Here is a 27,585-nt window from a genome sequence, read left to right on the forward strand (position 1 = left end):
GGCTCTACTACTTGGAGGCACAGCTCTACCTCCAGTTTTCTGGTGGTAAATTGGAAGCAAGTCTCAGACTTGCTTACCCAAGATGGTCTGGAACCATGATCCTCAGATCTCAGGCTCCTGAGTAGTCAGGATGGCAGGCGTGAACCGTTGCAGCTTTGAAGGGCCTCATTTCAAAATCTTGTCTGGGACATGAAAACAGGTGCCTCCTCTGTAATCCTAGCTACTCAGGAGGTAGCTATCTGAGGATCAGGGTTGAAAACCAAGCCTGGGCAGAAGTCTAGGAAACCCTTCATTTCCAATTTATTAGCAAAAAGCCAGAAAAGGCCAAGTGAGATTGTGAAGCTCCAAGTTTCAGCCCCAGTAGTAGCACACAACACAAAAAAACTTGTGTCTTGGGATCTATTTGACCAGCTGTCAGCCACACCCTTGCTATGAGGGAAGCCAGCCTAGCTTTCTCTGCTGAGCAAAGACCTTCAGGCCTAAATCCACAAGCATTCCACTTAATGTCTTCCAAATGTCCTCAGAACATATGCAGAAAGTGTAAGTTTTTCAAAAGCCTACACTTCATCTGATTCCATCTGTAAGTGACTTACATGTGGTGGCCCAAACAAAACTGCAGACGACCCCGTGGTTGTTTGTTATCTTCAATGATTTATTCGTTTTATGATTTAAAAGATGTGTGTCACTATTCCAGTTGGGTAAATCACATTAAAGAAGTAAGCTGTCTTGCAGGTCTTTAGGTTTAGCCAAATGCTTTCCATTACTTTTGCTGTGTAAAATACTAAATAAACATCATAATAAAGTTCTTTAGTATTAGCCACACTCAGACCGCTGCAGTGCAGACACGAACAGACCAGATTCTGAAGCAGGGCAACAGGAGCAGAACTAAGAATTAGACCCGCCCCCCGCCCCTCCACCAAGGAAGTGCTCCCCATGAAAGCCCCTGTTCTGTTCTCTGCACCCATCGTCCCAGCACCCCAGAGGCTGAGGCAGGAGGGGGATTAAGAGTTCAAGGCCAGTAGGGGCTACATAAGCGAAACCCTGTCTCAAAAAGGAAAAAAAAAAAAGCTGAAAACTGTTTTTTTTTTTCTGAAGTATCAAACAATTGTGCAATCTTTCATGATTTGTTTTGTATTTAAACAGGCACAACAAAATTCTCCCCCCCAATTTTTCAACTACACTGTCAAGACTAAAATCCTCCAAGATTAGAAATCATTTCCCTTTGTGAGTAGGAAGGCTTCAGGGCTGTTCCATGAAGGGCACCTCAGCAAGTAGGGTGAGAGAGACTAGAGGGAAGGGGCCATTAGGTGACAGAAGCATTTGGTATTAATGCAGTGGAAAAAAGTAACGGATGCTAAAGTTTTTTAAAAAAAAATTTAATGGAGCCAAATGGCTCTGTGTTCTGACAGACATGAAGACCTGCTTTCTCTTATCAAATAAAATGGCACGTTTTATCAAGATTTGACAACTGAGAGTAAAGGGTACTAAGATTCATGTCAGAGCACCAACTTAAACAAAACAACCAAAAATATTGTTATTCAACTTGGAAAGAAGAAATAGAACCAAGATGTGGGGATTACCTCAAAACTCTTCAAAACGGGGGGGCTCTGGCCTCTCAGGGACAAAACCTCACACTGCCGAACCCCAAATATAAATGTACAAAGACAAAAAAAGCAAAGATAACTCAAAATGTCTTTCTGAGTATATTCCAAAGGGAAACTTGAAAATATTCATAATACATAGGCTTGTTCATTTCAGGTAAAATGACAGATTGCTATAATTCTTCCTGCTATTATACTCAAACAACAAAAAGAAAAATCCACTTTCGGGGAAAAAAAATGTGGAATACCTCATTTTCATTCCTAATTTGAGTCTGAGTTTCACTGTTTTAAATAAGGGCTATATCTAATAATGAATACAGAACTTCAATTCACACCACATTTCTAACATTCCACTCACATCCCACCCAATCAATAATGGTCAACTTAGCAAAGTTGCTTCACAGAAAAGTATTATTAAATGGCTGAAAAAATTGCAAACTTTTAACAAAGTGCTGTAATTACTTGAAAAACCCTTACACTGATTTGCAATGGTCAGTTAAAGGACAGGAAGTAACTGATACTGGACTAAGTCTGCAAGGACACGTTTCACTGTCCTAACTTGATATATAATATAATAAGAGGATAGAATAAATTACAGTACCTGGCAGGCTGACATCAGTTCTTCATCTAAAAAAAGACTATCATTCAAGTCAAGATAGTAAAAATGAAGATGAAGCATGCTCTAAAACGCTGTAGCTACAAGGTCTTACATTTACCCAAAGAGGACTCTACTGAGAACTTCTATTGAGATCTACCTAATGTCTAGAGAACCTCCATGTGATTCCATCTTTTCCAGGATGAGATTCCAAACCGTACTTCTGAGGAGAAGAGGGACAAGGTAGAGTAAATTGTGAGCACATTAGTAGTTGGTAAATCAGAGCTCTGGTCGTCTTTCACCCACTACAGTAGAAACTGAACACAGTGGGGCATCCGTGAAAACTGCAAACAGGACATGAAAGATTAGAATAGCAAGTCCCACTATCCTTCTCCCTCGAGCCGACACTGGACCAAAAAATGAAGCCCACCCTCAAAGGTCATGCCCTCTTTTTCAGGTCACCTAGGCAAAGTATCCCACACAGGAAGTAGTACTTGTCTGAAAACTGAGTATTTGAAGCCTATGGGGTTAATCTGGGGCAGTTTAATAATATTGCTATTTTTAGAGCACTAAGACACACAAAGTGAATCCAATAGAGTTCTGTGTATTGATTCAGTATTAAGTATTAATTGCATGACCATCATAGCACCTCTTTACATCACACAATTACCAGAATTAGAAAGGGGGGGGAGAAAAGGGGGAGAACTAAAACCAGGTGCTTGGTACAGTGCCAGATGCAAAAATGGAAGCCTGTGGATTTGACAAGGAAGCCAAATCTTGTTTGTAGACAATTATAAGAACCTGGCAATACTGCTGAAACAAAATAACACAGCAGGAAATGGACCCCCCCAAAAAAAGGAGAAAAGGAAAATAGAGGAGGGGGGGCAAGAAAAGCATTCTATAGCCAAATAAACATCTGACATTTCCTTTCCCTTTGAGAATAAATACAGTTAAGGTCACTTTTAGCCTTGGAACGGATATGTTTGCCTATGATGATCTTGCTAATGATTATACAATATCTGATGTCCTCTGCTAGGGTTATAGTTTTGAGAGAAAGCCATAGTTACAAGAGGCATCTACTGTAAATACCTAGAACTTCCTTTTATGGCAACCACTATAGAATTCACTTGTCTTAAACAGTGAACAAGGGAAGATGGCCTCGTGTTTCCTTTGCAATAATAGTATATGTTGGGGATCAAGTGGCTCTCAAGCAGCATGGTAGGTGTGAAAATGTCTGCGGATTAGATCATTCTGTTGCGTTTATGGGTTGGTGAGTCTGTAATGACATCGCCACACTGGGCTGAGGTACGCTTTCTAGTTCCACCATTGTCCAAGTGGAGTGCCATTTCTTCTGATATGAAAGTGTTCAAATCGACATCATGGAGTCCATTTCTCCTTCGACTAGCATTCGATCCACTGCTTACATGTGTAGGAGAGCCTGGGGTACTCGAACGCACGCTTATACTAGCCATTGCACCACTAAGACCTAGGAAGAAGAAAAGAGGTTTTAGAGTTGCTCAATTATTTGACCCTTATGAAAGCAACCCACTTTATTTTCCTTTCACGCTGTCAGTGTCAACGAAGTCTGCTGGTTATCTTGATAAGGGGGTCACCAGCAAGCAGTTTTTCTTTGGCAATACTACCAATTCTTAGAATACTGGTAGCAGTTTTACAGGAAGCTTTTACTAATCCATCATGAAATTCTCCAGATTTATAGGGGCACTCTGTATGACTTGACAGATGAGGACAGGAGGTGCTCGCTCTAATAGGGACAGCTGGTTATCCAGTCACCATTTCATGACCACTGGGTCACAATCATTTCATGATCATGGATCATTTTTACATATAATATAAATAAATAGGGGAGGCAAGATATCATTACCAGGCCCCAGTGGCCCAACAAGTCCCCATGCTGCCAAACTGAAAATGTCAGGACATTGAGTAGCAAGCCCTGGACAAAAGGGATGACACCATTACTTCCAGGTGTGGACATTGTACCTTAGGGTACCCCCGAGTCTCTACTGTCTCTAATCCTATAGAAAGAAGAGCAAGGTGGGGTGGGGTGAGGAATTCTGCTTTGCTTTCAAGTTCTGAAATCCACAACAGGCCCGGTACTCACTGTGGAACACTCATTAAGGAGCAAACTTATATTCCAATCCTATATGATTGAAACCAAACCCTGTGCAAGGGATGAGTCAGGTTAGACTACACACAATCCATACTGTGAATTTTAGAAGCCTAACTTGGCCCAAGAGCTCGCTCTACCTCCACCTTAGGAATTTTTCACTGCATTACTCGAACCTCACCTAAAGACTGCTTCTGTGTTTGAAGAATAGGCCTTGTGCCTTAGATTTTAATATAAGCTTAGTGGTTTGGGTGTGAGCCCATCTGTTCTTATTTTGAACTCTACAAATGTGGCTTAAAAACATGAAATTGGAAAAGAAACAAACAAAATCTCCAACTGGGAATGGGGCCTAGTGGTGGAGTGCTTTCAAAAAGGCCAAAGTGGAGCTGTGGCTCAAGTGGCAGAGTGCTAGCCTTGAGTAAAAGAAGCTCAGGGACAGTGCCCAGGACAGGACCTGAGTTCAAGCCACAGGACTGGCCAAAAACAAACAAAAAATCTGGCCAGGAGCTGCTGGCTCATGCATGTAGATCCAGCAACTCAGGAGTCTGAGATCTAAGGATCATGGTTTCAAGAGAGCCCAGGCAGGAAAAGTTCATGAGATTTTTATCTTCAATTAATCAACAAAACGCCACACCTGGGGCTATGGCTCAAGTGTTAGAACACTAGACTTTAGCACAAAAGCTCAGGACAACAGCCAGGCTGTCTATAGAGTTTAAGCCCCCAGGACCAGCGCGCATGCGCACACAATCTTTGCTCCCTACACTTCCTCAAATCCCCCATTCACACGGTTCTTATTCTAAAATAGTTTGGAGCAATGTTCCCACCAACAGTTCCCAACAGCTGCCACAGTTGCTTTCCTCCAGGAAGCTCTCCATTCTGCACTCAGCCAAACAGTCCCGCTCCAACCTCCCCACTGCTGACCTCAAGAAATCACATGCCTCTTCTGCTACCTCAATACACCTTTCAAAGACCATCACCTATTTTTTTTTAAATATCAAGGTAAAGATATTACCATTTGGAGGACTGGCCAAAAAAACAAAAAGCAAAAACTTGTACCACCCAAGGTCAAAAGGCAAGAGCTGTGACCCAACCATGTCAATCCATACTCCAACTCGCTGTTACACTGCCTCTTCTGAAAGCCTGAGTTGTTTTAGGCAGCCTGGGTCTGAGGTCCCATCCCTCTGATCCATAGAAGCTCTTCCTCCCTAAAAAGGAATTCACCCTAAGATTGAATCATGCAATTCCAGCATCCGTAACTGGCAGCTCTTCTTTACCCAGGCCAGTACCCAAAGACCAGCTTCTCCTAACCTGCCCCTTCTCCCCCCGCCCCTGCCTTCCCCCTTACCACTTGCCTTGCCACTTACTGGTTCTTCTCTCCTGACTCAAGCTTCCCACTCCTTCCTGTTCCCAGCCTGCCAGCTGCTTCCCCAGCAGCCTCTGGGTTTCCTTTCGGCCCACCAGACGGGCGTCACCAGGGTAAGCTATCCCATCCCTTCATCATGCCTGTGGGCGGCAGTGTTTTCCAGATCTGGACCACAGAAGCAGCCTCTTCCCTGTGCCCAAAGGCTCACACAACATTTTTGACTGCTTTCTTCATCAAAGATCTTCATCCCCAACCCCCAAGCTTACCTTAAAAAAAGAAAAATTCTAGCCTCTGTCACACACACACGTAAAATGAGTAAGAAAATCTTGTCTTCTTCCTCTAATCAGTCTTTCCGTCTCTAGTTAATGGACTAACATATTAACATTGAACACTGGGGGCGGGGGCGAGGGGGGGAAATCTATCCCACAATTTGAAATCCACTGAAATAAAGGCTCAGCTAGCTGCTGCTTTCAACAAATAAATTCAGGCTGCTATCTTCTCACTAAACTAAAATCACTTTGTCAATCAACCAAATATCACACTTCACCAATCAAGAATTGCTGCCTTTGTTGTTCTACAAGCAGACTGTGAAACAGTCTCTCTTGAGGAAGAGACCTGCCTGTTCCTTTCCTCTAATCCCACAAGATAATATACTACTACTAGAAGGTATCCAGTATTTCTATACAGCATTTTTATTATTTGCTCCATAATTCAAAAGATTCTAAAGCAACTATATTACAACATCTGGGAACGCAGCAATAAACTGGGCTACTTCCATAACTACATCCAGGATGCCCTTTTATCACCTGAAACTACAAAGAAGTCAACAAACACCACTCAGTTGTTAATGTTGGGTCTCTACGTCCCAACACCTAAGCCTCAGAAAGTATTACATCAGAAATGGACTACTCACTTCAAGCAATGTTTCTTACTGTTTCAACTTCTCATTAAACAGAAGATACATTAAACATCATTTGGCCAATTTGAAAAAAAATGCTGTTAGTCCAGCAACATTTTTTTTTCTCTGATGGATTGTGATTTAGGGTTTAACAACTCAAGTAAAATCACATAATCTAATCTTGTTCCAACTTTGACTAATATTCCCCCAAAAGTTTTCACAAATATAAAAAAATTGAAGATGAACAACCAAAAACTATAGATTTTAAACAGCCCAAATTTTATTTTATGAACCAATGACAACTACTTGAAGTCGCTTTAGAAAACCTTATTAGCTAAGCCACATGAACACAATCAAGCCTATACAAATACAAAAAAAAAAATCTAAACATGCTTCAAAACTAAAACAAAAAAACAAACAAAAACTAAGTTGTACGTCCTGAGGGCATACAACTTAATTTCTACCAAAAATACACTTTTTCAAAGGGGCTATGGGAATATATCAATTCACAAAAGCAAGTAGAACAAGTAGCATTAGACAAAAAAAGTCTTAATTGCTTAATACAAGATAAATAACTCACCAAAGTTTTTATATTCATTTAAAATGATTAGTGCAGGAATAGGAAAAAGAGTAGGATGATTTAATCATACTCTGGAAACTTTCAATGGAGCTAAAACAAACTTAACAGTCCAGATTGCAGAAATCCAAGTTACATGACAATTTTTTAAAGTAGCACAGCTATTATTGTCATACCAAGTTCATGCTTAGGTAATAAAATGCTGTGTGCAATTACATGTAATTCTTTCCCTAGCACACAGGTCACACCCAGGCAAGTAAAGAATGCCCACCCAATCAACCTCACTATGCTGCTCCAGCAGCACTGACCAGAGGGGCTTTGGAAGTGAACAGGTACTGGGGGCCCAGCACAGACTGTTCCATACATTCCCAGAGAAAGGAATGGGATCTAAAATCCCCAAAGCTGGAACACAGCGGGTTCCACCACCACCCTACCTGGCATTTTAATTCCTTGGGGTGAAGTGTACTCACTATTCAAATGTGCACACAGCAGTTCTGAGGGCAGACAAGCACTGTGGTGTGGACATAGTGTTTTACACGTGCGATGAGCTCAAGCTCAAAACCAACTCTACTAGAAGACCATGATAATGTGAAGTAGATACCACTCCCCACCCCAAGCTTACAGTGAAATACTGAATTTTTATTGAAGTAAAGCACACTAAATAAATCAAACCAATTACAATACATGTGTCACACCAAGAAAACATTTCCAGTTAATGCTGACAGCCCAAAATGCTTTCCATTTTTCAAAGACAGTTTTTTAAAGCCACGGGGGGGGGGGGGGGGGGGGGGGGAAATGCTCATGTTAAAATGAAAAAGGCAAGATACAGTACCATATGCAATATGATCTCAACTATGAAATGATTTTTAATATTTATACATTAAAAAAAGAAAATGCACCAAACATTAAACTGCATTTATCGCTACATAGTAGGATCACAAGATACTGATTTTTTTTTATTTTTGGAAATTTTCAAATTTTCCAAGAATTTAAGAAAATTAGTGAGCATATTAAATGGAAATTAAACTCAGTAACTACTAAATTTAAGTGCTAGCTAGGTTAACTGACTTTGAGACATGGCCTCCTTTTTTCACTGCAACAACAAAAAAAGGGCAACAAAAATGTCACTGCATGTTCAAGACAACTCTATTACTGATGCTGATTGCTAGAATCCTATCTTAACAACTTCACCCTAACAAACCATCCTACCTTTTAGTGTTAATTGCCTTGATTTGTTCTCATTGTCAGAGGCTCGTTTTAAAAAAGCAATTCATTTAGTTAGATTTCCCAGCTTTCAGAGGAAGCTTAATACTCTGCAATGCTATAATCAATTGTAGCAAGAGGTTTCTTTGGCGCATTCATTTCTTACATCTTAATTTCTAAATAAGCTTTTCAGAGACATTTTAGCGTATATAACAATTACTTCAAAAAGTGAAGAGCAATATTCAACTAGTATGACTAAGAATCTATCTACTGTGTTCCACACACAGCTGGGAGCGTGGGGATCAGGATAAAGGACTGAAAGATGGGTGGACATAAACCCTCACAGTGCTATTTGTCTTTTGCCATTGGCAACTGCTACAATTTTCTTCTACACTACACTATCTTTTGAGCCCTGTCTGTGTTGTCAAAATATATTTCTAAACATCCAGTTACATCAGTGCCAGGGATGTGTGGCAGGAAGGATAAGAGAACCAAACAAAGTTGTTTCATGTTATCAAGTTTAACTCTGGGATTTCACCGGGAAAGGTTCAATGTGTTTCCATCCATTATCACTCCAGCATACCTAGGCCAGAGCATTCTGAAACGCAAACACCAAAGAAAAAGAAAGAGAAAGAAAAAAGAGAAAGAAAACTGGATTACAGAAACACTTGCACTCAGAAGGAAAAAAAGCTGACTTGCTAAAATTACAACTAGCTTAAAAAAAAAAAATCACAGCTTGCCACAAACACTACAGTAAAAGAAGGTGCCATTTTAGCAATTTGCCTTCCATATTTTTATGGTAATTTGTTTTTCTGACTTCACTTAAAATCCCTAAAATCCCGGAATCCAAATCTAAACAATGACATTTTTCTAACAGAGCCCCACGCCCAGATTTTCCAGACCCAACGGTCTGTCAAGCAACCTAATGACTAAGAAAACACAGCCATAGGATGTCAGTGGATGAGCTGGGGAGAAGGCTAGGAAATGGGGATTTTAAGGTAGGTAATACACACTGAGCCTAGCACTAGTGGCTCACGCCTGTAATCCTAGCTACTCAGGAGGCTGAGATCTGAGAATCATGGTTCAAAGCCAGCCCAGCCAGGAAAGTCCTGGACTCTTATCTCCAACTGGCTTCAAAGTGGTAGAGCCTTAGCCATACAATTTAGAAGTACCCAGGCTGAGTTCAAGCCCCATGACCAACAACCACCACCAAAAAACAAACAACAAAAACCCACTAGGTCTTAACAGATTCCCTGTAGATCAAACTATTCACACCAGCTAACAGAATCCTAGTAGGTGAGAAGCACTTAACTCATTTTTACTAGCCACCTGCCCATCTCTCCCCTAGAGTGTCTTATGTTCTCTTTCTCTGTGAATCAAATAGTGATGAGCTATAGGAAGGGCTACAGCTGGCTGGAGACAAAACTACCACACCTCTGCAGAAAGACTTAACAGCATATGCTAAATCAGAAAACCTAACACCAAATCCAATGTTCAACACTTCAATTTACATCACAGAGAAGTTACAGCTGTATTCTAACTCTCAAACTCCTTTTGTTAGATAAAAAACACAAATCTTCCCTGGTTTCAGGTGTAGCTTCAGTGGTAGAGCTTTAAGCTACAGGTTCCAACCCCAGCAGGACACAAAAAAAGTAGCACTTGCACTCAGGAAGGCTGAGACCAGAGAATTGCTACAGAAGCACAAGAGGTTGAGGTTCATTTGAGCAACAAAGCAAAACCCCCACATCAAAAAGAGGGGGGTGGGAAGGAAAAAGGAAATAAAAATATCTTAGTTTTTTTTTTTGCTTTGCTCTTGAACTTCTCAGGTGTCACACACTGAGGACTACAGGGCCTGAGTCTATTCAAGTTCCTCTCAGCATGTATGCTGGCAAAAGCACCTGGCAAAGCAAAGCACTGGCCCCATAGTCTTAGTTTGCTTTCAACTTGAGAGAAACTTAAAATTAAGAAGATACTATCTTGCTCTTTATTCTTTTCTGAGAAAATGTCAACAATGTTTCCTAGCAGTGCTTAACAATGATACCAGACCCTGATACTGACCTTTGTGTGAAATGAAGTATAATTTCAGTTAAAAACTCTAGCTTACTGTTGATTCCAAGCATTGTAGCCAAAACTATCAGTCACCTGGAGATGGAGAGATTAAGTATGGGATTTTGTGTCTGCACTGGGGCATAATGCAGGGCCTGATGCTTTCAACTTGGCTTTTTCACTTAAGTTTGACATTTTTACCACTTGAGCCACATATCTCCATTTCTGGTCTTTTGCTGATTAACTAGAGTTAGTCTCACAGAACTTTATGCCTGGGCTGGCTTCAAACCTCAAATCCTAAGACCTCAGCTTCAGTACAGGCTTGAGCCAATGGCACCCAGCAGCCAAGCATCTGTGAGCCAGGGTGAGCAAGCTACAAAATGATTGTGGGTTTAAAGGAAGTTTTATCAGGTAATTGAAGTTCAGAATACATGTCCTCTCCACTCTGTACTCTTGAAGCAATTCTAGTGATGACAACAGAGCTTGCAATGGCAGGATTCAAACAGGATTTTTAGACAACATAATCAGGCATGGTGTGTGGCAAGTGGCAGAGCACATGCCTGGCAAAGCCTTGAATTCAAACTCCAGCAGTTTCCCCTATCCCAACAAACACCTACACAGCCTACTTATTCTAATGTCTCTCCAGTGAAGTCAAAGCTTGTCAACAGGTAATAAGTTCCAAGATCTCGGCACAGGTAACATTTAAGAAAGAAATAGTATGGGCTCTCTAAATTAACTAAGCTGATAACTACAATTTATACACCGAGGCAAAGGATACTGAAAGGCCACTGGGACATGATATGCAGGGTCAAGTCTACTATGTTAAGTCCTGTCCACCAGCAGCAGGCAGAGGGTAGGCACTCACACTTGACCCGGAACTAACCAACAGTCCTCCTTTTCTCAAGAAAAGAACACAGCACCATAGAGCAGGTGATTTGCTTAGGCTCCCATACTTACTGTATATCACCTTCAAAAAGATGACTTGCAAAGTTTAAACACCTTGGCTCAAGATTCTACAGGGCGTATGACAGCCTATGCACTCCCTCCTGCCATGAGTCGAGGACACATAGGACTGTAATGGCCACAAACAATTCATATTCTTCCTCATGTCTGGCTCACGGACACACAAGGTTTGCACATTCGCTCTTGTCCTTAAAGGAAGGCCGCAAGCCCTTCGAAGCAGCAGCTTAGGGTTAGGGGAGAGGACATACTAAAACTAAAAGAATGCAATGTGCAGCCAATCAGATATGAATTATCGACCCTGCTTAATAATTTTAGTCAAATAAACCTCTTCAAAAAACAGTAATAATCTAGGTAAGTGTGAGCATTAAATGAGGACTTCATTGGCACAGTATGGATACAAAGTACACACTGAAAAATTAGTTCCAGGTTTATTCTGCAGGTCAGCATATTTCCAGCTGTTCTAATTTAAGATTCTATTTTTGCATACCTAGAGTAACAGACAGGTTCCATCCTCTCTCAAGCCATCTGAGGACTGGAATCTTCCAACTCAGTCTTCAGACCTGTATGTTATCTCTGCAGTAATTTTAAACTATAATTTCAGCCTTTGCTTGGTTCTTCCCAAGTCAAAAGGAACAAAAACAAGGAGCCTACCCCAATCAATAGAAGGAACTGCCTGGCAATAAACTAAGGCCTAATTCAGGAAAGGTTTTAAGACAGAGAGAATTAAGTGTCAATTTTACATTGTCAGTTCACAGCATGCCTCACTAGCAGAGTTGAAACCCCACTACAAAGCAGGGGAAGGGAAAACTGGTTGGTCATGATGGCAAACATTTGAAATACCAGCACTTAGGAAGCTAACTAAAGCAGGAAGATTACAAGTTTGAGTCCATTCTGGCCTATATAGCCTACTCTGCCTCAAAAAATAAATAAAAGAATGGATGGTAAGAAAGCATCACCACAGAAGCATTGTGTCATCAGTCTTAAAGAGAATGAAAAAATGGGGGAGGTTAAGACTTGTACAAAGAGCACAGCACTCAAAGGGTTATTAACATACTAGGAGCTCAAAAGCACAGGATACTACCTTGAATGTTTAGAATTCCCCTGCAGGGCCACAGGGAAACATTAAACTAAGCAGGAATGTGACAAGAGAAAAGACAGCTACTGTGATCTCATGAAACACTGACTGGTGCCCTTGTCAGCTCAGAAATGGGAAGCAAGACTATAAAGATTAACCCAAGCTTATGTCTATAATCCTAGCTAGTCCTAGCTACTTGGGAGACAGAGATCTAACAGATAGAAGTTCAAAGCCAGCTTAGGCAAAAAAAGCCCTTGAGATTCTATCCCCAAAATAATCAGCAAAAAGCAAGGCTCACAGGCATGCCTCATAATCCTAATAAGAACTGAAAAAGTTACAGGAGATGATGTGTGTGGGCTGTCACTGTAACTGAAGGCTGTTCAGTGTGAATGTTATTTGAAGACATATGGCTATAGAACACACTAGGAGATGTGTTCCACAGGACAATGGTGTAAGACAATGAAACATGCAAGTCTGAAAGACTGGAGAAATCTAAAGTTACAAATCTGGGGCCAGAATTTTGGCCTAGTGGTAGAATGCTTGCCTAGCATGCACCAAGGCCCAGGGTTTGATCCTCAGTAACACACACACACACACACACACACACACACACACACACACACACACACACACACACACACACACACACACACACACACACACACACATTTTGGCCTAGTGGTAGAATGCTTGCCTAGCATGCACCAAGGCCCAGGGTTTGATCCTCAGTACCACACACACACACACACACACACACACACACACACACACACACAAAAAAAAGCCAGAAGTGGTGCTCTATCCTTGAGAAAGTCCAAGAACAGTGTTCAGGCCTTGAGTTTAGGCCCCAGGACAGCCAGAGAAATCTGGCCCCTTGAAAGACCAGAAGGTAGTAGCTGGCTATTGCTAATATCCTGGGACCCAAGCAAAAGAAAAGGAGAGTCTCTTAAAGAGAAAGGATGTCCACAAAATCATCATCAGAAACATAGGCAGAGGACTAAAGTTGTCAAAAGAGATTTTTAGTCTACTTGAAATCTGTTTTTATTGAAATGACTTAATTCAGCTCTCAGGAAAATTATCAATGCCATTTTAAGATGAAGATCAACAAGGGAAAGACCCCCCCTGCCATGGTAGAAAAAAAAAATTCAACTCAGTATGAACTTTAGCCACATTAGACATGTCAAAAAAAAGTACTGGTTATAGCTTTACACTGTTAATAAAAATTAACTGATGTGCTTTTGATTGAAATTGTTTACCTCCTCTTCATGCTAAAGTGGGTCAGAACAAGACTGATGAGAGTTATCTACCAGGAAATCTTGTTTATTATTATGCCCTGTGTACATGAATTTCTCTGCAAGTACCTCAATTCTTTTTCTTCAAATAAAAGACAAATTTTTAGTATGTAGTGTGTGTTTAATGTAGATAATGGTGGTGGTGATGGTGGAAAAACTGCTGAACCAAGATACTCAAGGGGAAAAACTGACCTCCATAAAGAGATAAAGACATGAGAAGAGGAAGTGTGCTTCATATTCTTTTCCTATGTCCCTCTGTTCTGTGGAAACCTGAAATGTAGACTTTTCCTGAGATGAAAAGCTCTAAAAAACCTTTAGTTTGTCCTAATATTTCAAATCTGACCAGGCAAATTACTATGAAACTGAATTCGGACACAGAACCTTCCCTAATCAAGCTATTTCCTTAGGCACCATTCCAATGGCTCATACCTCTAATCCCAGCTATTTGGGAGGAAATGTTTCCAAGACTACTCCTTAACCCATAGCTGAGTCCAGTTTATGTATTCACTTATCCCAAGCTAAGTGGGAAACTGAAGCTGAGGATAGGGCAGTGAATTCCAGGCCAGGGAGTTAAAATACCCAAGATTCCATTCTCCATGGTGGGAAGCTCTATTCAGTGGCACACACCTGTGATCCCAGCAAGGACAGGAGACCTAAAAGGCAGATCGTTATAGTTCATGTCCACGAGGGAGCCTATCCTCAAAAGAACTAGCAAAAAGCAGGACAGGAAGCATGACTCCACAGTTTTGTAACAGCCTAGCTAAAGTTCTTGCTGTCTAGTAAGCATGAAGACCTAGGTTCAATCCCCAGTACCATCAAAATATATATATTTTTAAAAAAGCTCCCAAGTACATTTTAAGACCAACTTAGAGGGTCAGACTGGGATAAAGCATAGAAAGGGGTGAAACTGTCCAAAAAGAAATGTATTCTACGTATAATGGTTCATGCCTATAATCCTAGCTTCACAGAAGGCTGAGATCTCAGCATTGCGAGTTCAAAGCCAGACAAAAAAAGTCTGTGAGATTAGCTCCAATTAACTACTAAATAGTGAAAGAGCCAACCTTGAGCAAAAGTGTACAGGGACCAGACCCCCAGTTCAAGCCCCACAACTGATCAAAAATGAAATGTACTCTTTATCTGACTTATGTACTGTAACTCTTCTGTACATCACCTTGTACTAATTAACAAGGAAAGATAACTAAGAAATAAAAGATCACCTGAACAGTTCTCACTTCAAATTTACTAACTATATGATCAATCATATAGATAATAGATCAAAATAATTGAACTTATATTTCTAGTTAAGAAAGCCTTCTTCCTACAAACCCTTTAAACACTCAGATCAGACACTAGCTTTCTCAACACGACATTCTGGCAAATCTCTAAAGCCCTAAAATTTGAGATACTGTTTTTTTCAAGAGGCCTTGTTACTTAACTGAAATAAGAACTAGAGATATGAACCTCAATAGTAAAGGCACTCCAATGTATAGCTACTTTGTAAGTTTATTGCAAATAAAACTACTTTTCTACCCAAATTTTATATTCAGGGCCGGGAGTTTGTCCTAGTGGTAGAGTGCTTGCTAGTATGCACGAAGACCCGGGTTTGATTCCTCGGTACCATACACATATAAAAAAAAGTCAGAAGTGGTGCTGTGGCTCAAGTAGTAGAGCGCTAGCCTTGAGAAAGCCAAAGGACAGTGCTCAAGGCCCAGGACTGGCAAAAAAAAAAAAAATTATATTCAAACTTCTTGGTTTTTTTCAGTGGCAGATACTGAACCCAGTGTCTGTTGCATGTTAGGCAAGTACCATCTATCACTGAGACACATATATCACCCTCAACCCTATTTTGGCTTTTTTAAGACCCTCATAATTGGGCTGGGGATGCAGCTCAGGCATACAGCACTTGCCTAGCATGCATAAGGCATTAGTTCCATTCCCGGGACAGACACAAAAGTTCTTTAAAAAAAAAAAAATTATTTAAACTGAGAATAGCAGTGCTCACCAGTAATGTTAGCCGTGTGATGCAGAGGGCACAATTTCCAATTCTAGGCCAGCCTAGTCTGCACAAGGACCTTTTGCTTCCAAAAGGGGGAACTGGGCTGGAAACCTAGCTCAAGCGGTAAAGCACTTGCCAAGCAAGCTGAACCATCATCCCCCACCAAGGGGGGAAGGGGGGATTCTGCCAAATTTAAATTTGTAAGTAGTTTCTTCTGCAACTGCATCATCACTGGAACTCCCAAAGTTCCAAGGTAGTTATTATGTCACAGGTTGAGTAGACTTAATTTAAGAAAATGTAACAGGAGTCAAAGGCAGAGTCTTAAGGAGAACAGCTTGCTGTTTTTTACTATGTACAGTGATGCATTAAGATTTTACAGCAGGCCAAGGTGTGGCTCAGTCACAGACTGCCTAGCAGGTCCCCAGTGTCACGTAAGATTTTACAGGGGTTGGAAGCATGCTCAGCTGGCAGTTCGCTAGCCAATGAGCACACATCAGGCACCAAACTTGAGTCCCAGTCTCAGACCAAATAAAAAGAAAAGGATGAAAACGTTTTACAGCAAGCATGACTTGTTTCTTAAAGCTGTCTTCAACAGAATACTAGTATGGAATGCATCATAAATGCATTTAATGAAAAGTTAGAAGGGGTAAGAAGACCCACTACATCACTAAAATTAACCTGACCAACTAGCTGTGTACAACTCTTTTAATGGTCTTTCCAACCCTAAGAGGAAATACGTGAAATTCTAGTTCAATAGGACAGGTCAAGCTCATTTCTGCCAAAGTTTCAAATGTTCTGAACAGCACTTGGCACTGGATCCATACAACAAGGGATTCTTGCAATGTTTTGTCTTAAGAAAAAATAAAAATAAATAAAAACTTGCTATCAAGGAAAAACACTTTCCCAATTCCATACTCTGATTAGTAACAGGGAAGAAAAAGAAAGAAGGGAAAAAAAAAGTTTACAGACTACAGGCATTAAAAGTTGGATCATGTATGTCCCACAATTTTCATTACCAGACTAACTTTCAGATGACCTACTCCACAGCCCAGGAAGGAAGGCTTTTAACAGGATTCATGGCCTGCTTCAGTAGCAGCTGCTTCTGCCTGCTTATTATTTGTTGGATTTAACCCACTTTTTTTCATCTTGTTTCACCTTTTTCATTTTTGCTATTGTTTGGGTTTTTCTGACATACCATCAGAGAGCTATTAAGGGTCTCAGGTCAATAAGGAAGTCTATAGTAGAGCAGAGAGAAACAGCTGTAAGACTGAGGGCATTCCCCAGTAACAAGGAAGTCAATAATGCTGTCTGGTGATGAGTTTGGGGCTGGAGAGGTGCAAGTGCACTCAGTCCTTTCTCACAGGGTAAAAGAAGGTGTTAAGGCAGTTCCCGTGAGGACTAACTCAACACTTACTCTCTGTACTTGCCTGACACAGACCAGCTCTCCAAGAAACTCTGTAATATAATGCTTAAAACCCAAGTACTTCCTCTTTGCCTCAGAAAAGAATATGTACAACATGCAGTCATGTCACACACAATGAATTGTAGTCATTGTTGCAGAAAGATTACTACTGTAATATTAACGAGGTCACATTAACCTTTTAAAAACTTTTTTTTGACTGGCTAAAAGTAAAAAATTGCCCCTAAATCCTTAGCCTATATTCTACTTAACATTTCTAGAGCAAGTGTTTACTTAATAGACACAAACAGCCAATATAAGGAGTCGATATATCTAGACCTAACCCTAAACATAAAAAAGGGTCCACAGGCACATCTTAACCATTTTTCCAAAGAAATATGTTTAAACGGCTTTACCATGCAGGGCTATGGCTTCCCGGAAGGGTTGCAAATCAGTCTCTACAGATGAGCTAGTTTCCGTTGAAGTAGCTCGGTTAGGGGACACTACAGTCAGTCTTGGGGGAGCTCTAGAGTTTCGTGGTGGAGGAACCTTTCCACACAGGAAGCTGATCAAATCTTCTCTACGAATAGTTCTTCTGCGTTTTTTAACCCAAGCCAACACATCCTTATTGCGTCGCTGATAGCCAATCTGAATTCCAATATCAAAACTTCGCTGATGGGTATCCACGCTTTCTATTAAGAAAAAAGAAAAGATACATGACAATCGTTACAGACACATTACATTTCCTCCTAAAGAAAACTAGTTTACAAGTTAAGCAAGATGAATTACCATGTCTGTAAGTGACCTAGTAATTTAAAATCTAGCTCTGTGGAAATGGCACAGTTGTTAATCTTTGCATGAGTGCACCTGTATGTTGATATTGGAAGCTGGAACTCACTTTCCTTCAAGGCTGATGCTCCACCACTTAAGCCATACCTCCACTTTCAGCTTTTTGCTGGTTCATTAGGAAATAGAGAGTCACGGACTTTGCTAAATCCTGAGATCTCAGTCTATTGAGTAGCTAGGATTACAGATGAGCAGCAGGGCTCACACATTTCCTCTTAATGGTCTAAACTTGGAAGTTCTCAAAACACAATGTCCTATAGCTTATCTTGTTCTTTAAAAAAAAAAAGCAATCAGGGGCCAATGGTTCACGCCTGTAATCCTAACAACTCCTAGCTAGCTACTCTGGAGACTGAGAACTGAGGATCATGGTTCAAAGCCAGCCCAGGAAGGTTCTATTTCCAAGTAACCATTCAAAAGAGACAAGCAGAGTTGTGATTCAAGTGGTAGAACAGTAAACTTTGAACACAAAGAGAGGCTCAAGAACCGCACACACCGGGACCGTGAGTTCAAGACCCAGAATTGACCCCCTCCAAAAAACAGCAATCAGCATTTTTTAAGCCTAGCTACCTAAAATAACAATAGTATATTAACAAAGTTGTTATTGAGTGCCTATTGTTATTTCAAGAGAAAAGAGGAAGTAACAGTGTACCTTCTGTTCCCTTTACTACAAATGAGGAAACCAAAGTAGTGGGGGGGGGGTCCTAAACAGCTGGATGCATACTTCAGAAGAGTGATTTTTCATGAATGCTACCTAGAAGCATCAATCACAGCTGTGAAGAGATGTTTAAAGATTACACACAACTCAGGCCATCTATGCACATCTGAATTTACCAAGTCATTCTGGAGAGGCAGTCCTACCAAAAGGCTCAGCACCAAAAATAGAAAAACACAGACTGCAGTAAACATTTTGGAAAACCCAATGCTGACTACTTAACACAAAGTTTTCATTCTGCTTCTAATTCCCAGTAGTTTTTAAACTTACAATCTTCAAAAATGCTGCATTCCACTAATTAATGCCTGCTTTGTGTCTGAAGAAATGAGAAATTAGATACATGATTGACATCGTGACTTGGCCATTAATTTCCTATAAAATGCTAGAAAAGTAACTCATTTTTTTCCCTCACATGGGGCCTTGCTATATAACTTTGCCTTAAAATTCCCCTCTGGACTTCTCAGAAAAATAATCCATACCCTTCAGTGAGTTTACTCTGAAAGTTTAAGTCACCAAAACTTATTTTTAGTCAGCTGCTGTGCTAGCAGAATATCACCAGCATTTTTAAGGACAGCCAGCAAGTCGATGCCTTATCCCTGGACCTTCTGTAAGAGCAACAAGATATGTCTCTATTACTATTCCTAATTTTGATTCTATATATGTTATCTGTAAAATGGACTAAAAAGAAAAGCCAAGAGTTACACAATAAATAAAGACCTATGTCCCAGACAGAAAAGACACAGAATCTCACACTGACAATCTGTTTAGTGGAAAAGGAGTAGAATCTAGCTCAGAAGTAGCTCAGCCTGCACCAATCTCGAGGTTCAATCCTCGGAGGAAGAAAGATCCTGCACAAGATCTCGCCCTTAACAGATGGCCAGCCTCTATTGTTAAAGATTCAAAAGACAGGGCTGGAACTTTGGCCTAGTGGTAGAGTGCTTGCCTAACATGCATGAAAACCTGGGTTCAATTCCTCAGTACCACATACATAGAAAAGGTTGGAAGTGATGCTATGGCTCAAGTGGTAGAGCTCTACCCTTGAGAATTCCAAGGATAGTGTTCAGGCCATTTTCAAACCCCAGGACTGGCCCCAAAAAAAGAAAATGAGAAATGCTCACAGGAGATGGTCTTTTCTCAAAAATGACTTCACTCAGAGGCTGGGAATATGACTTGCCTAACATGCATAAACATAAAGCCTTAGGTTCCATTCCTCACTACCCATAAACAGAAAAAGCTATTAGTGGCACTGTGGCTCAAGTGGTAAGAGTGTTAGCCTTGAGCAAAAAGAAGCCAGCAACAGTGCCCAGGCCCTGAGTTCAAGCCTCAGGACAGTGGCTGGTGGAGGAAACAAAACAACCCTTTACTCACATCTCACTTAAACCATTACAATTTTGGAAGACTAATCTAATTCTGTAGATATAAGAAGGAGCTCAAGCTGGGTGCAGGTGGTTGAATCCTGTAATTTTACCTCATCAGGAGGCTGAGCTCTAGACAATCACAGTTCAAAGCCAGCCTAGAAGAAAAAGTCTACTGAGATTTCATCTCCCCAATAGCAAGCAAAAAGCAGGAATGGAAGTATGGCTCAAGAGTTAAGCTGGGCCAGGTGGCTCATGCCTCTTACCTACTCAGGAGGCTGAGGTCTAAGGGTCAAGGTTCAAAGCCAGCCAGGGCACAAAAGGACAGAAAACAGAAGTGGGGATTGTCTCAAGGGTAGGGTGGTAGGTAGCCTTGAGATGAAGAGCTCAGGGACAATGCCCAGGCTGAGTTCAAGCCCCATAACCCATAAAAAAAAAAAAAGTTAAGAGTGACAGCTGAGCATGTCAGTCAAGCAAGCATCCAGACACTCATTTCAAGCCCCAGTATCACCAGAAAAAAAAAAAAAAAAAAAAAAGTAGCTCAAGGGTAAGGTCATGTGATAGCACATGCAAGAATCCCAGCACTCCTGTGTCCTGTGTCCAAAGCAGACAATTTACAAGTCAGCCTGACTAAAAAAAAAAAAAAAAAAGTACTAAGAGAGAAGTCATTTCTCCAGTGTCTCACAATCTGAATAATGGCCAAGTCACCATGACAGTATCTGATTTCTCATTTCCTCATAACAGAACAGGAATGAACTCCATTTTAAAGGCAAACAGCACTCTACCTTCTCTTAAATCTAACCTTAAGAAGGTAGATAAACCTAAGATGACCTGGAAATACCTATATAGAACTGCAGTGATTCTAAAACAGTTAAAATTGTTTAAGAGAAATCAAGTTATCTCAAGCCTATCCTTTTCTCCTGGAACCACAGAGAGGGTAAAATCTAAAATGTACATACCTAGAAGCAATTAAATTTCTACAGCTATCCAAATGTTGTACTCTAGCTCACAGAGAAATTTTTGCTTACAAATTACATGAAGAAATTTTATATTTTTTCTTAAAGAACCTGAGGGCAGAAGGCTCAGAATTGGAAAAGCAATGGGACAAGAAAAATTACGTAGATGTGGGAACATAAATGTAGCCAGTCAGAGCTAAAAAGATAAAACTTGAGGGCTGGAAGTTTGGCCTAGTGGTAGAGTGCTTGCCTAACATGCACAAAGACCTGGGTCAGTACCACATACAAAGAAAAAGCCAGAAGTGGTGCTGTGGCTCAAGTGGTAGAGCTCTAACCTTGAGAAAGCCCAAGAACAGTACTCAGGCCCCGAGTTCAAGCCCCAAGACTGGGAAAAAAATACTGAGAAAGGGAAGTGGCCTTGAGATTAGTTTTTAAGAAAACCAAAAACTGACCAACTGTTCACCGGTGACTCATACCTACACAGGTATGACTCCTAGCTACACAGGAGGCTGAGATCTGAGGATCAAGGTTCAAGGTCGGCCTGGACAGGAAAAGTCTGTGAAATTCTTACCTCTAATTAATCACTGAAAAAGCTGGATGTGGCACTGTGGCTCTAGTGGTAGAGTGCGGGGACAGCACCCAGGCCCAGAGTTCAAGCTCTAAGATTATGGAAGGGGAGAGGTCAGGAAGAGCCAATGGCTCAAGCCTGTAATCCCAGCTACTGAGGAGGCTGAGATTCCGAGGATCAGGGATCAAAGCCAGCTCACAGAGAAAAGTCCTCATGAAACTCTTAACCATGCAAAAAACAAAAGTGAAAGCTGTAGCTCAAAGTGGTAGAGTACTATGGCTTGATTGAACAAAGGAGTCAGGGACAGCACCCAGGCCTTGAGTTCAAGCTCCACAACGGACCCCCCCACCCCCACCAAAAGAAAAAAAGCTGGCAGTACCAGAAGTTTTGCAATGGTCTATGCTCTCAGATTTGAACTTGGAAAACTCAAAATTTGTATCCATGATTTAAGACTGAATGTTTAAAAAAAAAAAAAAAAAGGCAACTTCTTTAAGACAAAGTATGCCCTGACTACTCTCTGACATCTTCAAGTAAGCTTGATTTTTTTTTTTCATTTTAACATTGTATAAGCATTTACTAACTAAAGGAACAAGAGAAAAGCAACACACACAACATTTGAGATCTTTAAATACAAGCCTTTTGCACTGAATTTATAACTTGGTTAAGAATTAATAACGGTAACAGTACATTCTCTCAGTTCACCACTCTAACTCAGTTTCAGTTAGTTATTTCGGGGAATAGAAAGCCTCAAGTTGATGCCAATGCATTTGAAATAAGTGTTCTTATGTTAAGGACTTAATTTTAAAGCCCTCCTAATACCTTGAGCTCACTAACTGGAAAAGACTGCATGTTTACATCTTAGGAAAGGATACTGAAGAGGTGCAGCCAACAAAGCTTATTCTAGCACACAAAAAACTAGAGTTACTTCCCTTCCTATGAAACACTGCCCACTGTGGGGAAACATGAGAGAAAGTTATCACTAATACCACACCAGCAACACAGTGCACTCCCTACAAGCAAGGCACAAAACTAAGAGCTTGTACATAATTTGTGGCCACTTAGGCCCATTCACAGTTAAGAAAACCAAGTAGCACAAATGGAGACATACCTGGCTCCACCATGTCTGCAGAACCACACAGCAAACAAGTGCCAGAGCCAACACCTGAGTTCTACCTGACAGCTAACTCCCAAGACTCATCCATAATTAAGTTTCAGTATTGCTAGGACAAACACCTGGGGGCACATGTTATTCAAAGATATCCAGAATAATCTTTTAATAAAAATAGCGCAAAAAAAAAAAAAGGCTTTTGGGGTTTTGGGGTGTGCGTGTGTGTGTAGAAAGACAGAGAAATGTGGCAAAGTGCTAGACAACCAATGCACATTTAAAAGGTACAAATGCACATAAAAATGTAAAGGCAGGCAGGGCTACAGGCATACCTGCCCAGCAAGTGTAAAGCCCTGAATTCAAATTCCAGTTTTAAAAGCACTGAAAAGGGTCCGGGAGTTTAGCCTAGTGTTAAGAGTGCTCTCCCCAGCATGCATGAAGACCCAGCTTTGATTGCTCAGTACCACATAAATAGAAAAGCCAGAAATGGTGCTGTCTCTCAAGTGACAGCTCTAGCCTTGAAAAAGCCCAAGAACAGTACTCGGGCACCGAGTTCAAGCCCTAGGATTGGACCCTCTGCCCCCACCAAAAAAAAAAAAAAAAAAAAAAAAGCACTGAAAAATGAGTGGGTAAATGAGCAAGGAGCCCTAAGCAGTAGAAGGAATGTCAGATTAGACAGAATTCCTTCCTCATGAGGAATCAATAGACCATCTGAAACCAGTCACATCAAATAAGGGTTGAATTTAAGCTTCAAGCACTGTGCTAGAAGAGCAGCTCAGGGAAGAGGGCTTACCCAGGCCCCCAAAACACAAACTCAGACTTGAGGTTATCTCCCAGGTAAGCATTCAATCCTGTCAAAGTTTAAAATGGCCTCTAACTTTTCACTCCCTTTGGTCACAGCTATTAAAAGCAACCTTCTGCCAGGGCCCACAACACTTAAGAAACATCACTCTTTTTTTGAAAATACCAAATCAAGAACCAGCAATCAGGACTTTCTTCTCCTTTTCAGAAAAAGGAAGCCAAAGTTTGATCCTGCTATGTTGAATAAAGGCCCATGCATTCTATTTACTGAACTCTGTCTGTCCTCACTGAGGTTACGTTACAAGACCAACTTAAATTTTCTAGCTAACATTCCAACTGAACCTTCAATTCTTCAGAAGCCTATTGAAAGTAAAAGAGGCCCAACCCTCTTACCTTTTACCTGAATTCTGATCTTCCTATGTGTTTATTTTAGGAGTTATCAACATGGTATGAGTGTCTCCCCAGTTACAAAAGGAACCATTTTTAGCTTGCCAGATAAGTCCAAATAACAGAAAATTTAGGAGCAGTTCACTTAAAGGATATTCCAATTCTCACCTGTATTTAATGAGAACTGTGAATAATCTGATTTAAATTTACCATATTAAACACTGCATGTACTTGTGACAATACCATACTAATTTTATTATTAGTTCTATTTAAAGTAACAAATTATTCCTATAGTTATACGCCTATTCTCTAAAAAGTCCTAAAAACACCAAAAGGGTAAGAGTAATCTGCTCTCAAGTCAGGTACCAGTGGCTCATGCCTGTAATCCTAGCTACTCAGGAGGGCTGAGATCTGAGGATTTCAGCTGGAAGCCTGGAAAAGTGGCAAGTCCATGAAACTCCAAGTCACTACACACACACACACACCAAAAAAAGCCAAAGTGGAGCTGTGGCTCGAGTGGTAGAGCACTAGCCTTCAGCAAAATAGTTCAGTCACAGCACTTAAATCCTAAATTCAAGCCCCAGGACCAGTGCATGTGTGCACGTGCACACGAATGCACACAGTAATCCACTCTTTGCAAGTCTCCAGTAAGATAAACTACCAAAATTTACAAAACACAAACTAAGAGTTCAGCACTCATTTCTGAGTACACCTTCTTCTATAGTTAACATTAAAGAAAAGTTGCTAGCTTTAGTCCCATAAGGTTATAATCGATCAGTAACAATTGCATCAAAAGCAGGACATTAATATTTATATGTAGCTTGAGCTACGAGCTCAGCGCACATAGAAAACAGAAACCAGACTGCTGTTCCCATCACACAAAAGCAAAGGATAAGCCATGGTACCACCAAACAATAGAATACAACTCTGTAATTAAAAATACTGGACCATTAGTACCTGCAATATAAACTAAATGGATCTATCTCAAAAAGATTATGCTAAATCAAGGCCAGAAATAGAAAACCATTTGGTCTTAAGAGAAACTACATAGCGAATATACAAAGCAACCAGAAAAATGATTGCCATAGCCAGGATAAGAGATAAACGTGTTTAGTAATACTACACGTTTATCAAAATATTCACATGCTAAAAAAGATGGATTTACTTTATATACATTATATTCTAAGATTAAACTTACAAAAAACCAAAAAAAAATTTTTTTTTTTTTTTTTTTGCCAGTCCTGTGGCCTGAACACTGTCCTTGGAGAAAACCCAATTTTTTAAATGTTCAGAATTCCCTTTTGGATGAAATCAAAGCCATTCCAAAGAGAATACGGAAGACACTCAAGTACTGAAGGATGTTAACAAGCAATCTATTCATTAGTCAAAAGAAATTCCTCCAGGGATGTGGCTTAGCAATAGAGTGCATATCTAGCAGGTGTGACACCCCAAGTTCCAACCCCAAGACTCCTTCCCCCACAAAAAGATAAAAATAAAGCAATTCAGCTATGCAAAATCAAAAGATGACCAATGATTGCTTATCTCCTAAAATTACCAATCTTAATCACAAGTGTCTGCTAAAATTCTCGAATACTGTCCTCAAAAACCATCTACTTAACAGCTCTCACAATAAAGACCACAGTGGTCCTACAAAAAAGTGCCATCATTTGTAAATTCTTAGGCAAAAATAATCTTGAGAACCAAGGAGATAGTCTTTATTCTGCTTCAACCTATTTGGTATTTCTGAATCAAAACAAAATCCCATTACTGTTCCTGGCTCTTAGGGTCTGAAAGGAGAATAAGGGTGTGGCTCAAGTGGTTAGAATATTTGCCTAATCCCCCTCCCCAGTCAACTGAAAGTATAATTGTATTTGACTTAATTACAACTTTATTAACAGTCAAACCTCTATCTTTTCCCTTAGAAACCTTGCCCAAAAGAAGGGGGAGGGAGGGGAACTCCAAATCTTACCCTATCTGCAAGGCACAAAATCAAGTCCATTGTTACAAGAGTACAATGGCCAAGGCCAAGACTTCAAAGTCATCACAAAGGAGAAAGAAAATAAAAGTCCTGAAAAAGGCTTCGCCAGCAGAAAAAACACGTCTATCACTTCAAAACTCACTGCAGATTTCCTGCCAGTGATGTCCAGGTAGCCTGAAAGGGAGCTAGCAGACGCTAGGGAAGAGCAGCACTTCTTACGAGATTATAACTCCAATGACTCCAGTACCATTAAACCACCACGCTCTGTGTGGCCACACTCAAGAATGTGGTCTCTGCCTCGGCCTGCTAGTGCCTGGAACCCTTTTTCACTTGGCCTGATCCCAGGAGAAGACTGCTTCACTCACCCGTCACCCATCAGGCCTGGGACTTCTCTATCTGGGGATACAGACTTCTGGAGAGCTTGTTTAGGCCTGGTTGAACCCCGAAGAGGCTGGGGGCTGTCATGGGCCCTGGAGGACAATCAAGTGTCCTCTACATACTGGATGCTAACCACAGCAACCTTTGACCAGGACAACCCAACGTCCCCAGTCACTGCCACAGATCTTAGGGAGGTGGTAGAGGTGTCCAGGGCTGATCTCGCTAGATCACCAAGATTTCTCACGTTGCAAAGAAGGTATTCAAGGTTAACGAGGGAGACAGAAAACACCCCGCGGCGGCCACTAGTGGCCCCCCCCCACACACACACAACTTCCCCCATTTCCCTTTGGGAGGCAATGCAGCCCCGGGTTAGAGCTTTACCTTTGTAGAGGTTGGTGACGGCCGTGGCTGCGTTTTGGAAGGGGACCCAGAGCGAAAGTCCTGGCTGTTGACATACTCGATCTGGAAGGGAAAAAGAAGAAGGGGGGGGTGGGGTGGAGGATAAAAAAAACAGGGAAAGGAGAGAAGACGCACACAGACACCACACAAGGACGGAAGGGGAAGGGGAGGGGAAGAGAGAGAGAGAGAGAAACAGAATGTTATTTGGGCGTCAATCACTCCGGAACGGCCATATTAGGTTTCGCCATTTTGTTCAAGGGTTTCAGGAATCCCGGAGGCAGGGAGAGGCCGGGAACGAGGGGAGGCCAGGGGGACAACATTTGGAGAGGAGGACGAGGCAGGGAGGGAAGGGAAGGGACGGTGGGGAGGGGAGGGGAGGGGAGGGGAGGGGAGGGGGCCTGGCCATCGCGGGGAGTCCCCACCCCAGGCCGGCCCCGGGGCACAATAGGGCCGCCTCCTCCTCCTCCTCCTCCGCCTCCTTCGCCATTTTGTGTCGGTTTTTTCCTCCCGGTCGGTCGGACCCCGTCGGGAAGGAGGGGTGGGGATGGGGTGGGGGTGGGTGGGGGGGGTCGGGCGGCGCCAAGATGGCGACGAGGCCTCGTCCCTCACCTTTGTAGAGCTGGGCCACGGCGGTGGCCGAGTTCTGGAAGAGGTGCCACAGCTTCTGCTGCTTGTGCTCGGGCTGCGCGGCGGCCGCCGCCTCCTCCTGCAGCTCCGGGGGCAGCTGCTCGTCCTGCTCGGCCTCGGCCAGGCACTGCCGCTCCCACTTGGAGAACCAGTGCTCGGGCCCGTGCTCCTGGATCTCGGCCTCGCCCTCCTCCTTCCGCTCCTCCATCCCCCGAGGCCTCCCGCGGCCTCGCCGCCGCCGCCGCCGCGTCCTCCTCGGGCGGGGGAGCGTCGTCGTCGAGCGGCCCGGCGACGGGGCCCGGTGACCGGCGGCGGCTCCGGCTCCTCCTCCTCCTCCTCC

The 27,585-nt window shown here is 41.8% G+C and overlaps 1 protein-coding gene across 1 annotated transcript; it reads right to left on the bottom strand.

Moving 5' to 3' along the window:
* Window positions 1-631: 631 nt before the first annotated feature.
* On the bottom strand, window positions 632-27,503 carry Hapstr1 (HUWE1 associated protein modifying stress responses). Its single transcript, XM_090324869.1, has 4 exons — window positions 27,228-27,503; window positions 26,601-26,681; window positions 17,550-17,825; window positions 632-3,682 (listed from the first exon to the last, which is right to left on the bottom strand). Exons 1-4 carry the CDS (start codon window positions 27,451-27,453, stop codon window positions 3,438-3,440), a joined length of 828 nt encoding a protein of 275 aa, XP_090180995.1. The 5' UTR covers window positions 27,454-27,503; the 3' UTR covers window positions 632-3,437.
* Between the last annotated feature and the right edge of the window lie 82 nt (window positions 27,504-27,585).

Source organism: Megascapheus bottae, chromosome 36 (genome assembly GCF_031878675.1).
Source record: "Megascapheus bottae isolate mThoBot1 chromosome 36, mThoBot2.hap1, whole genome shotgun sequence".
NCBI classification, from domain to species: Eukaryota; Metazoa; Chordata; class Mammalia; order Rodentia; family Geomyidae; genus Megascapheus; species Megascapheus bottae.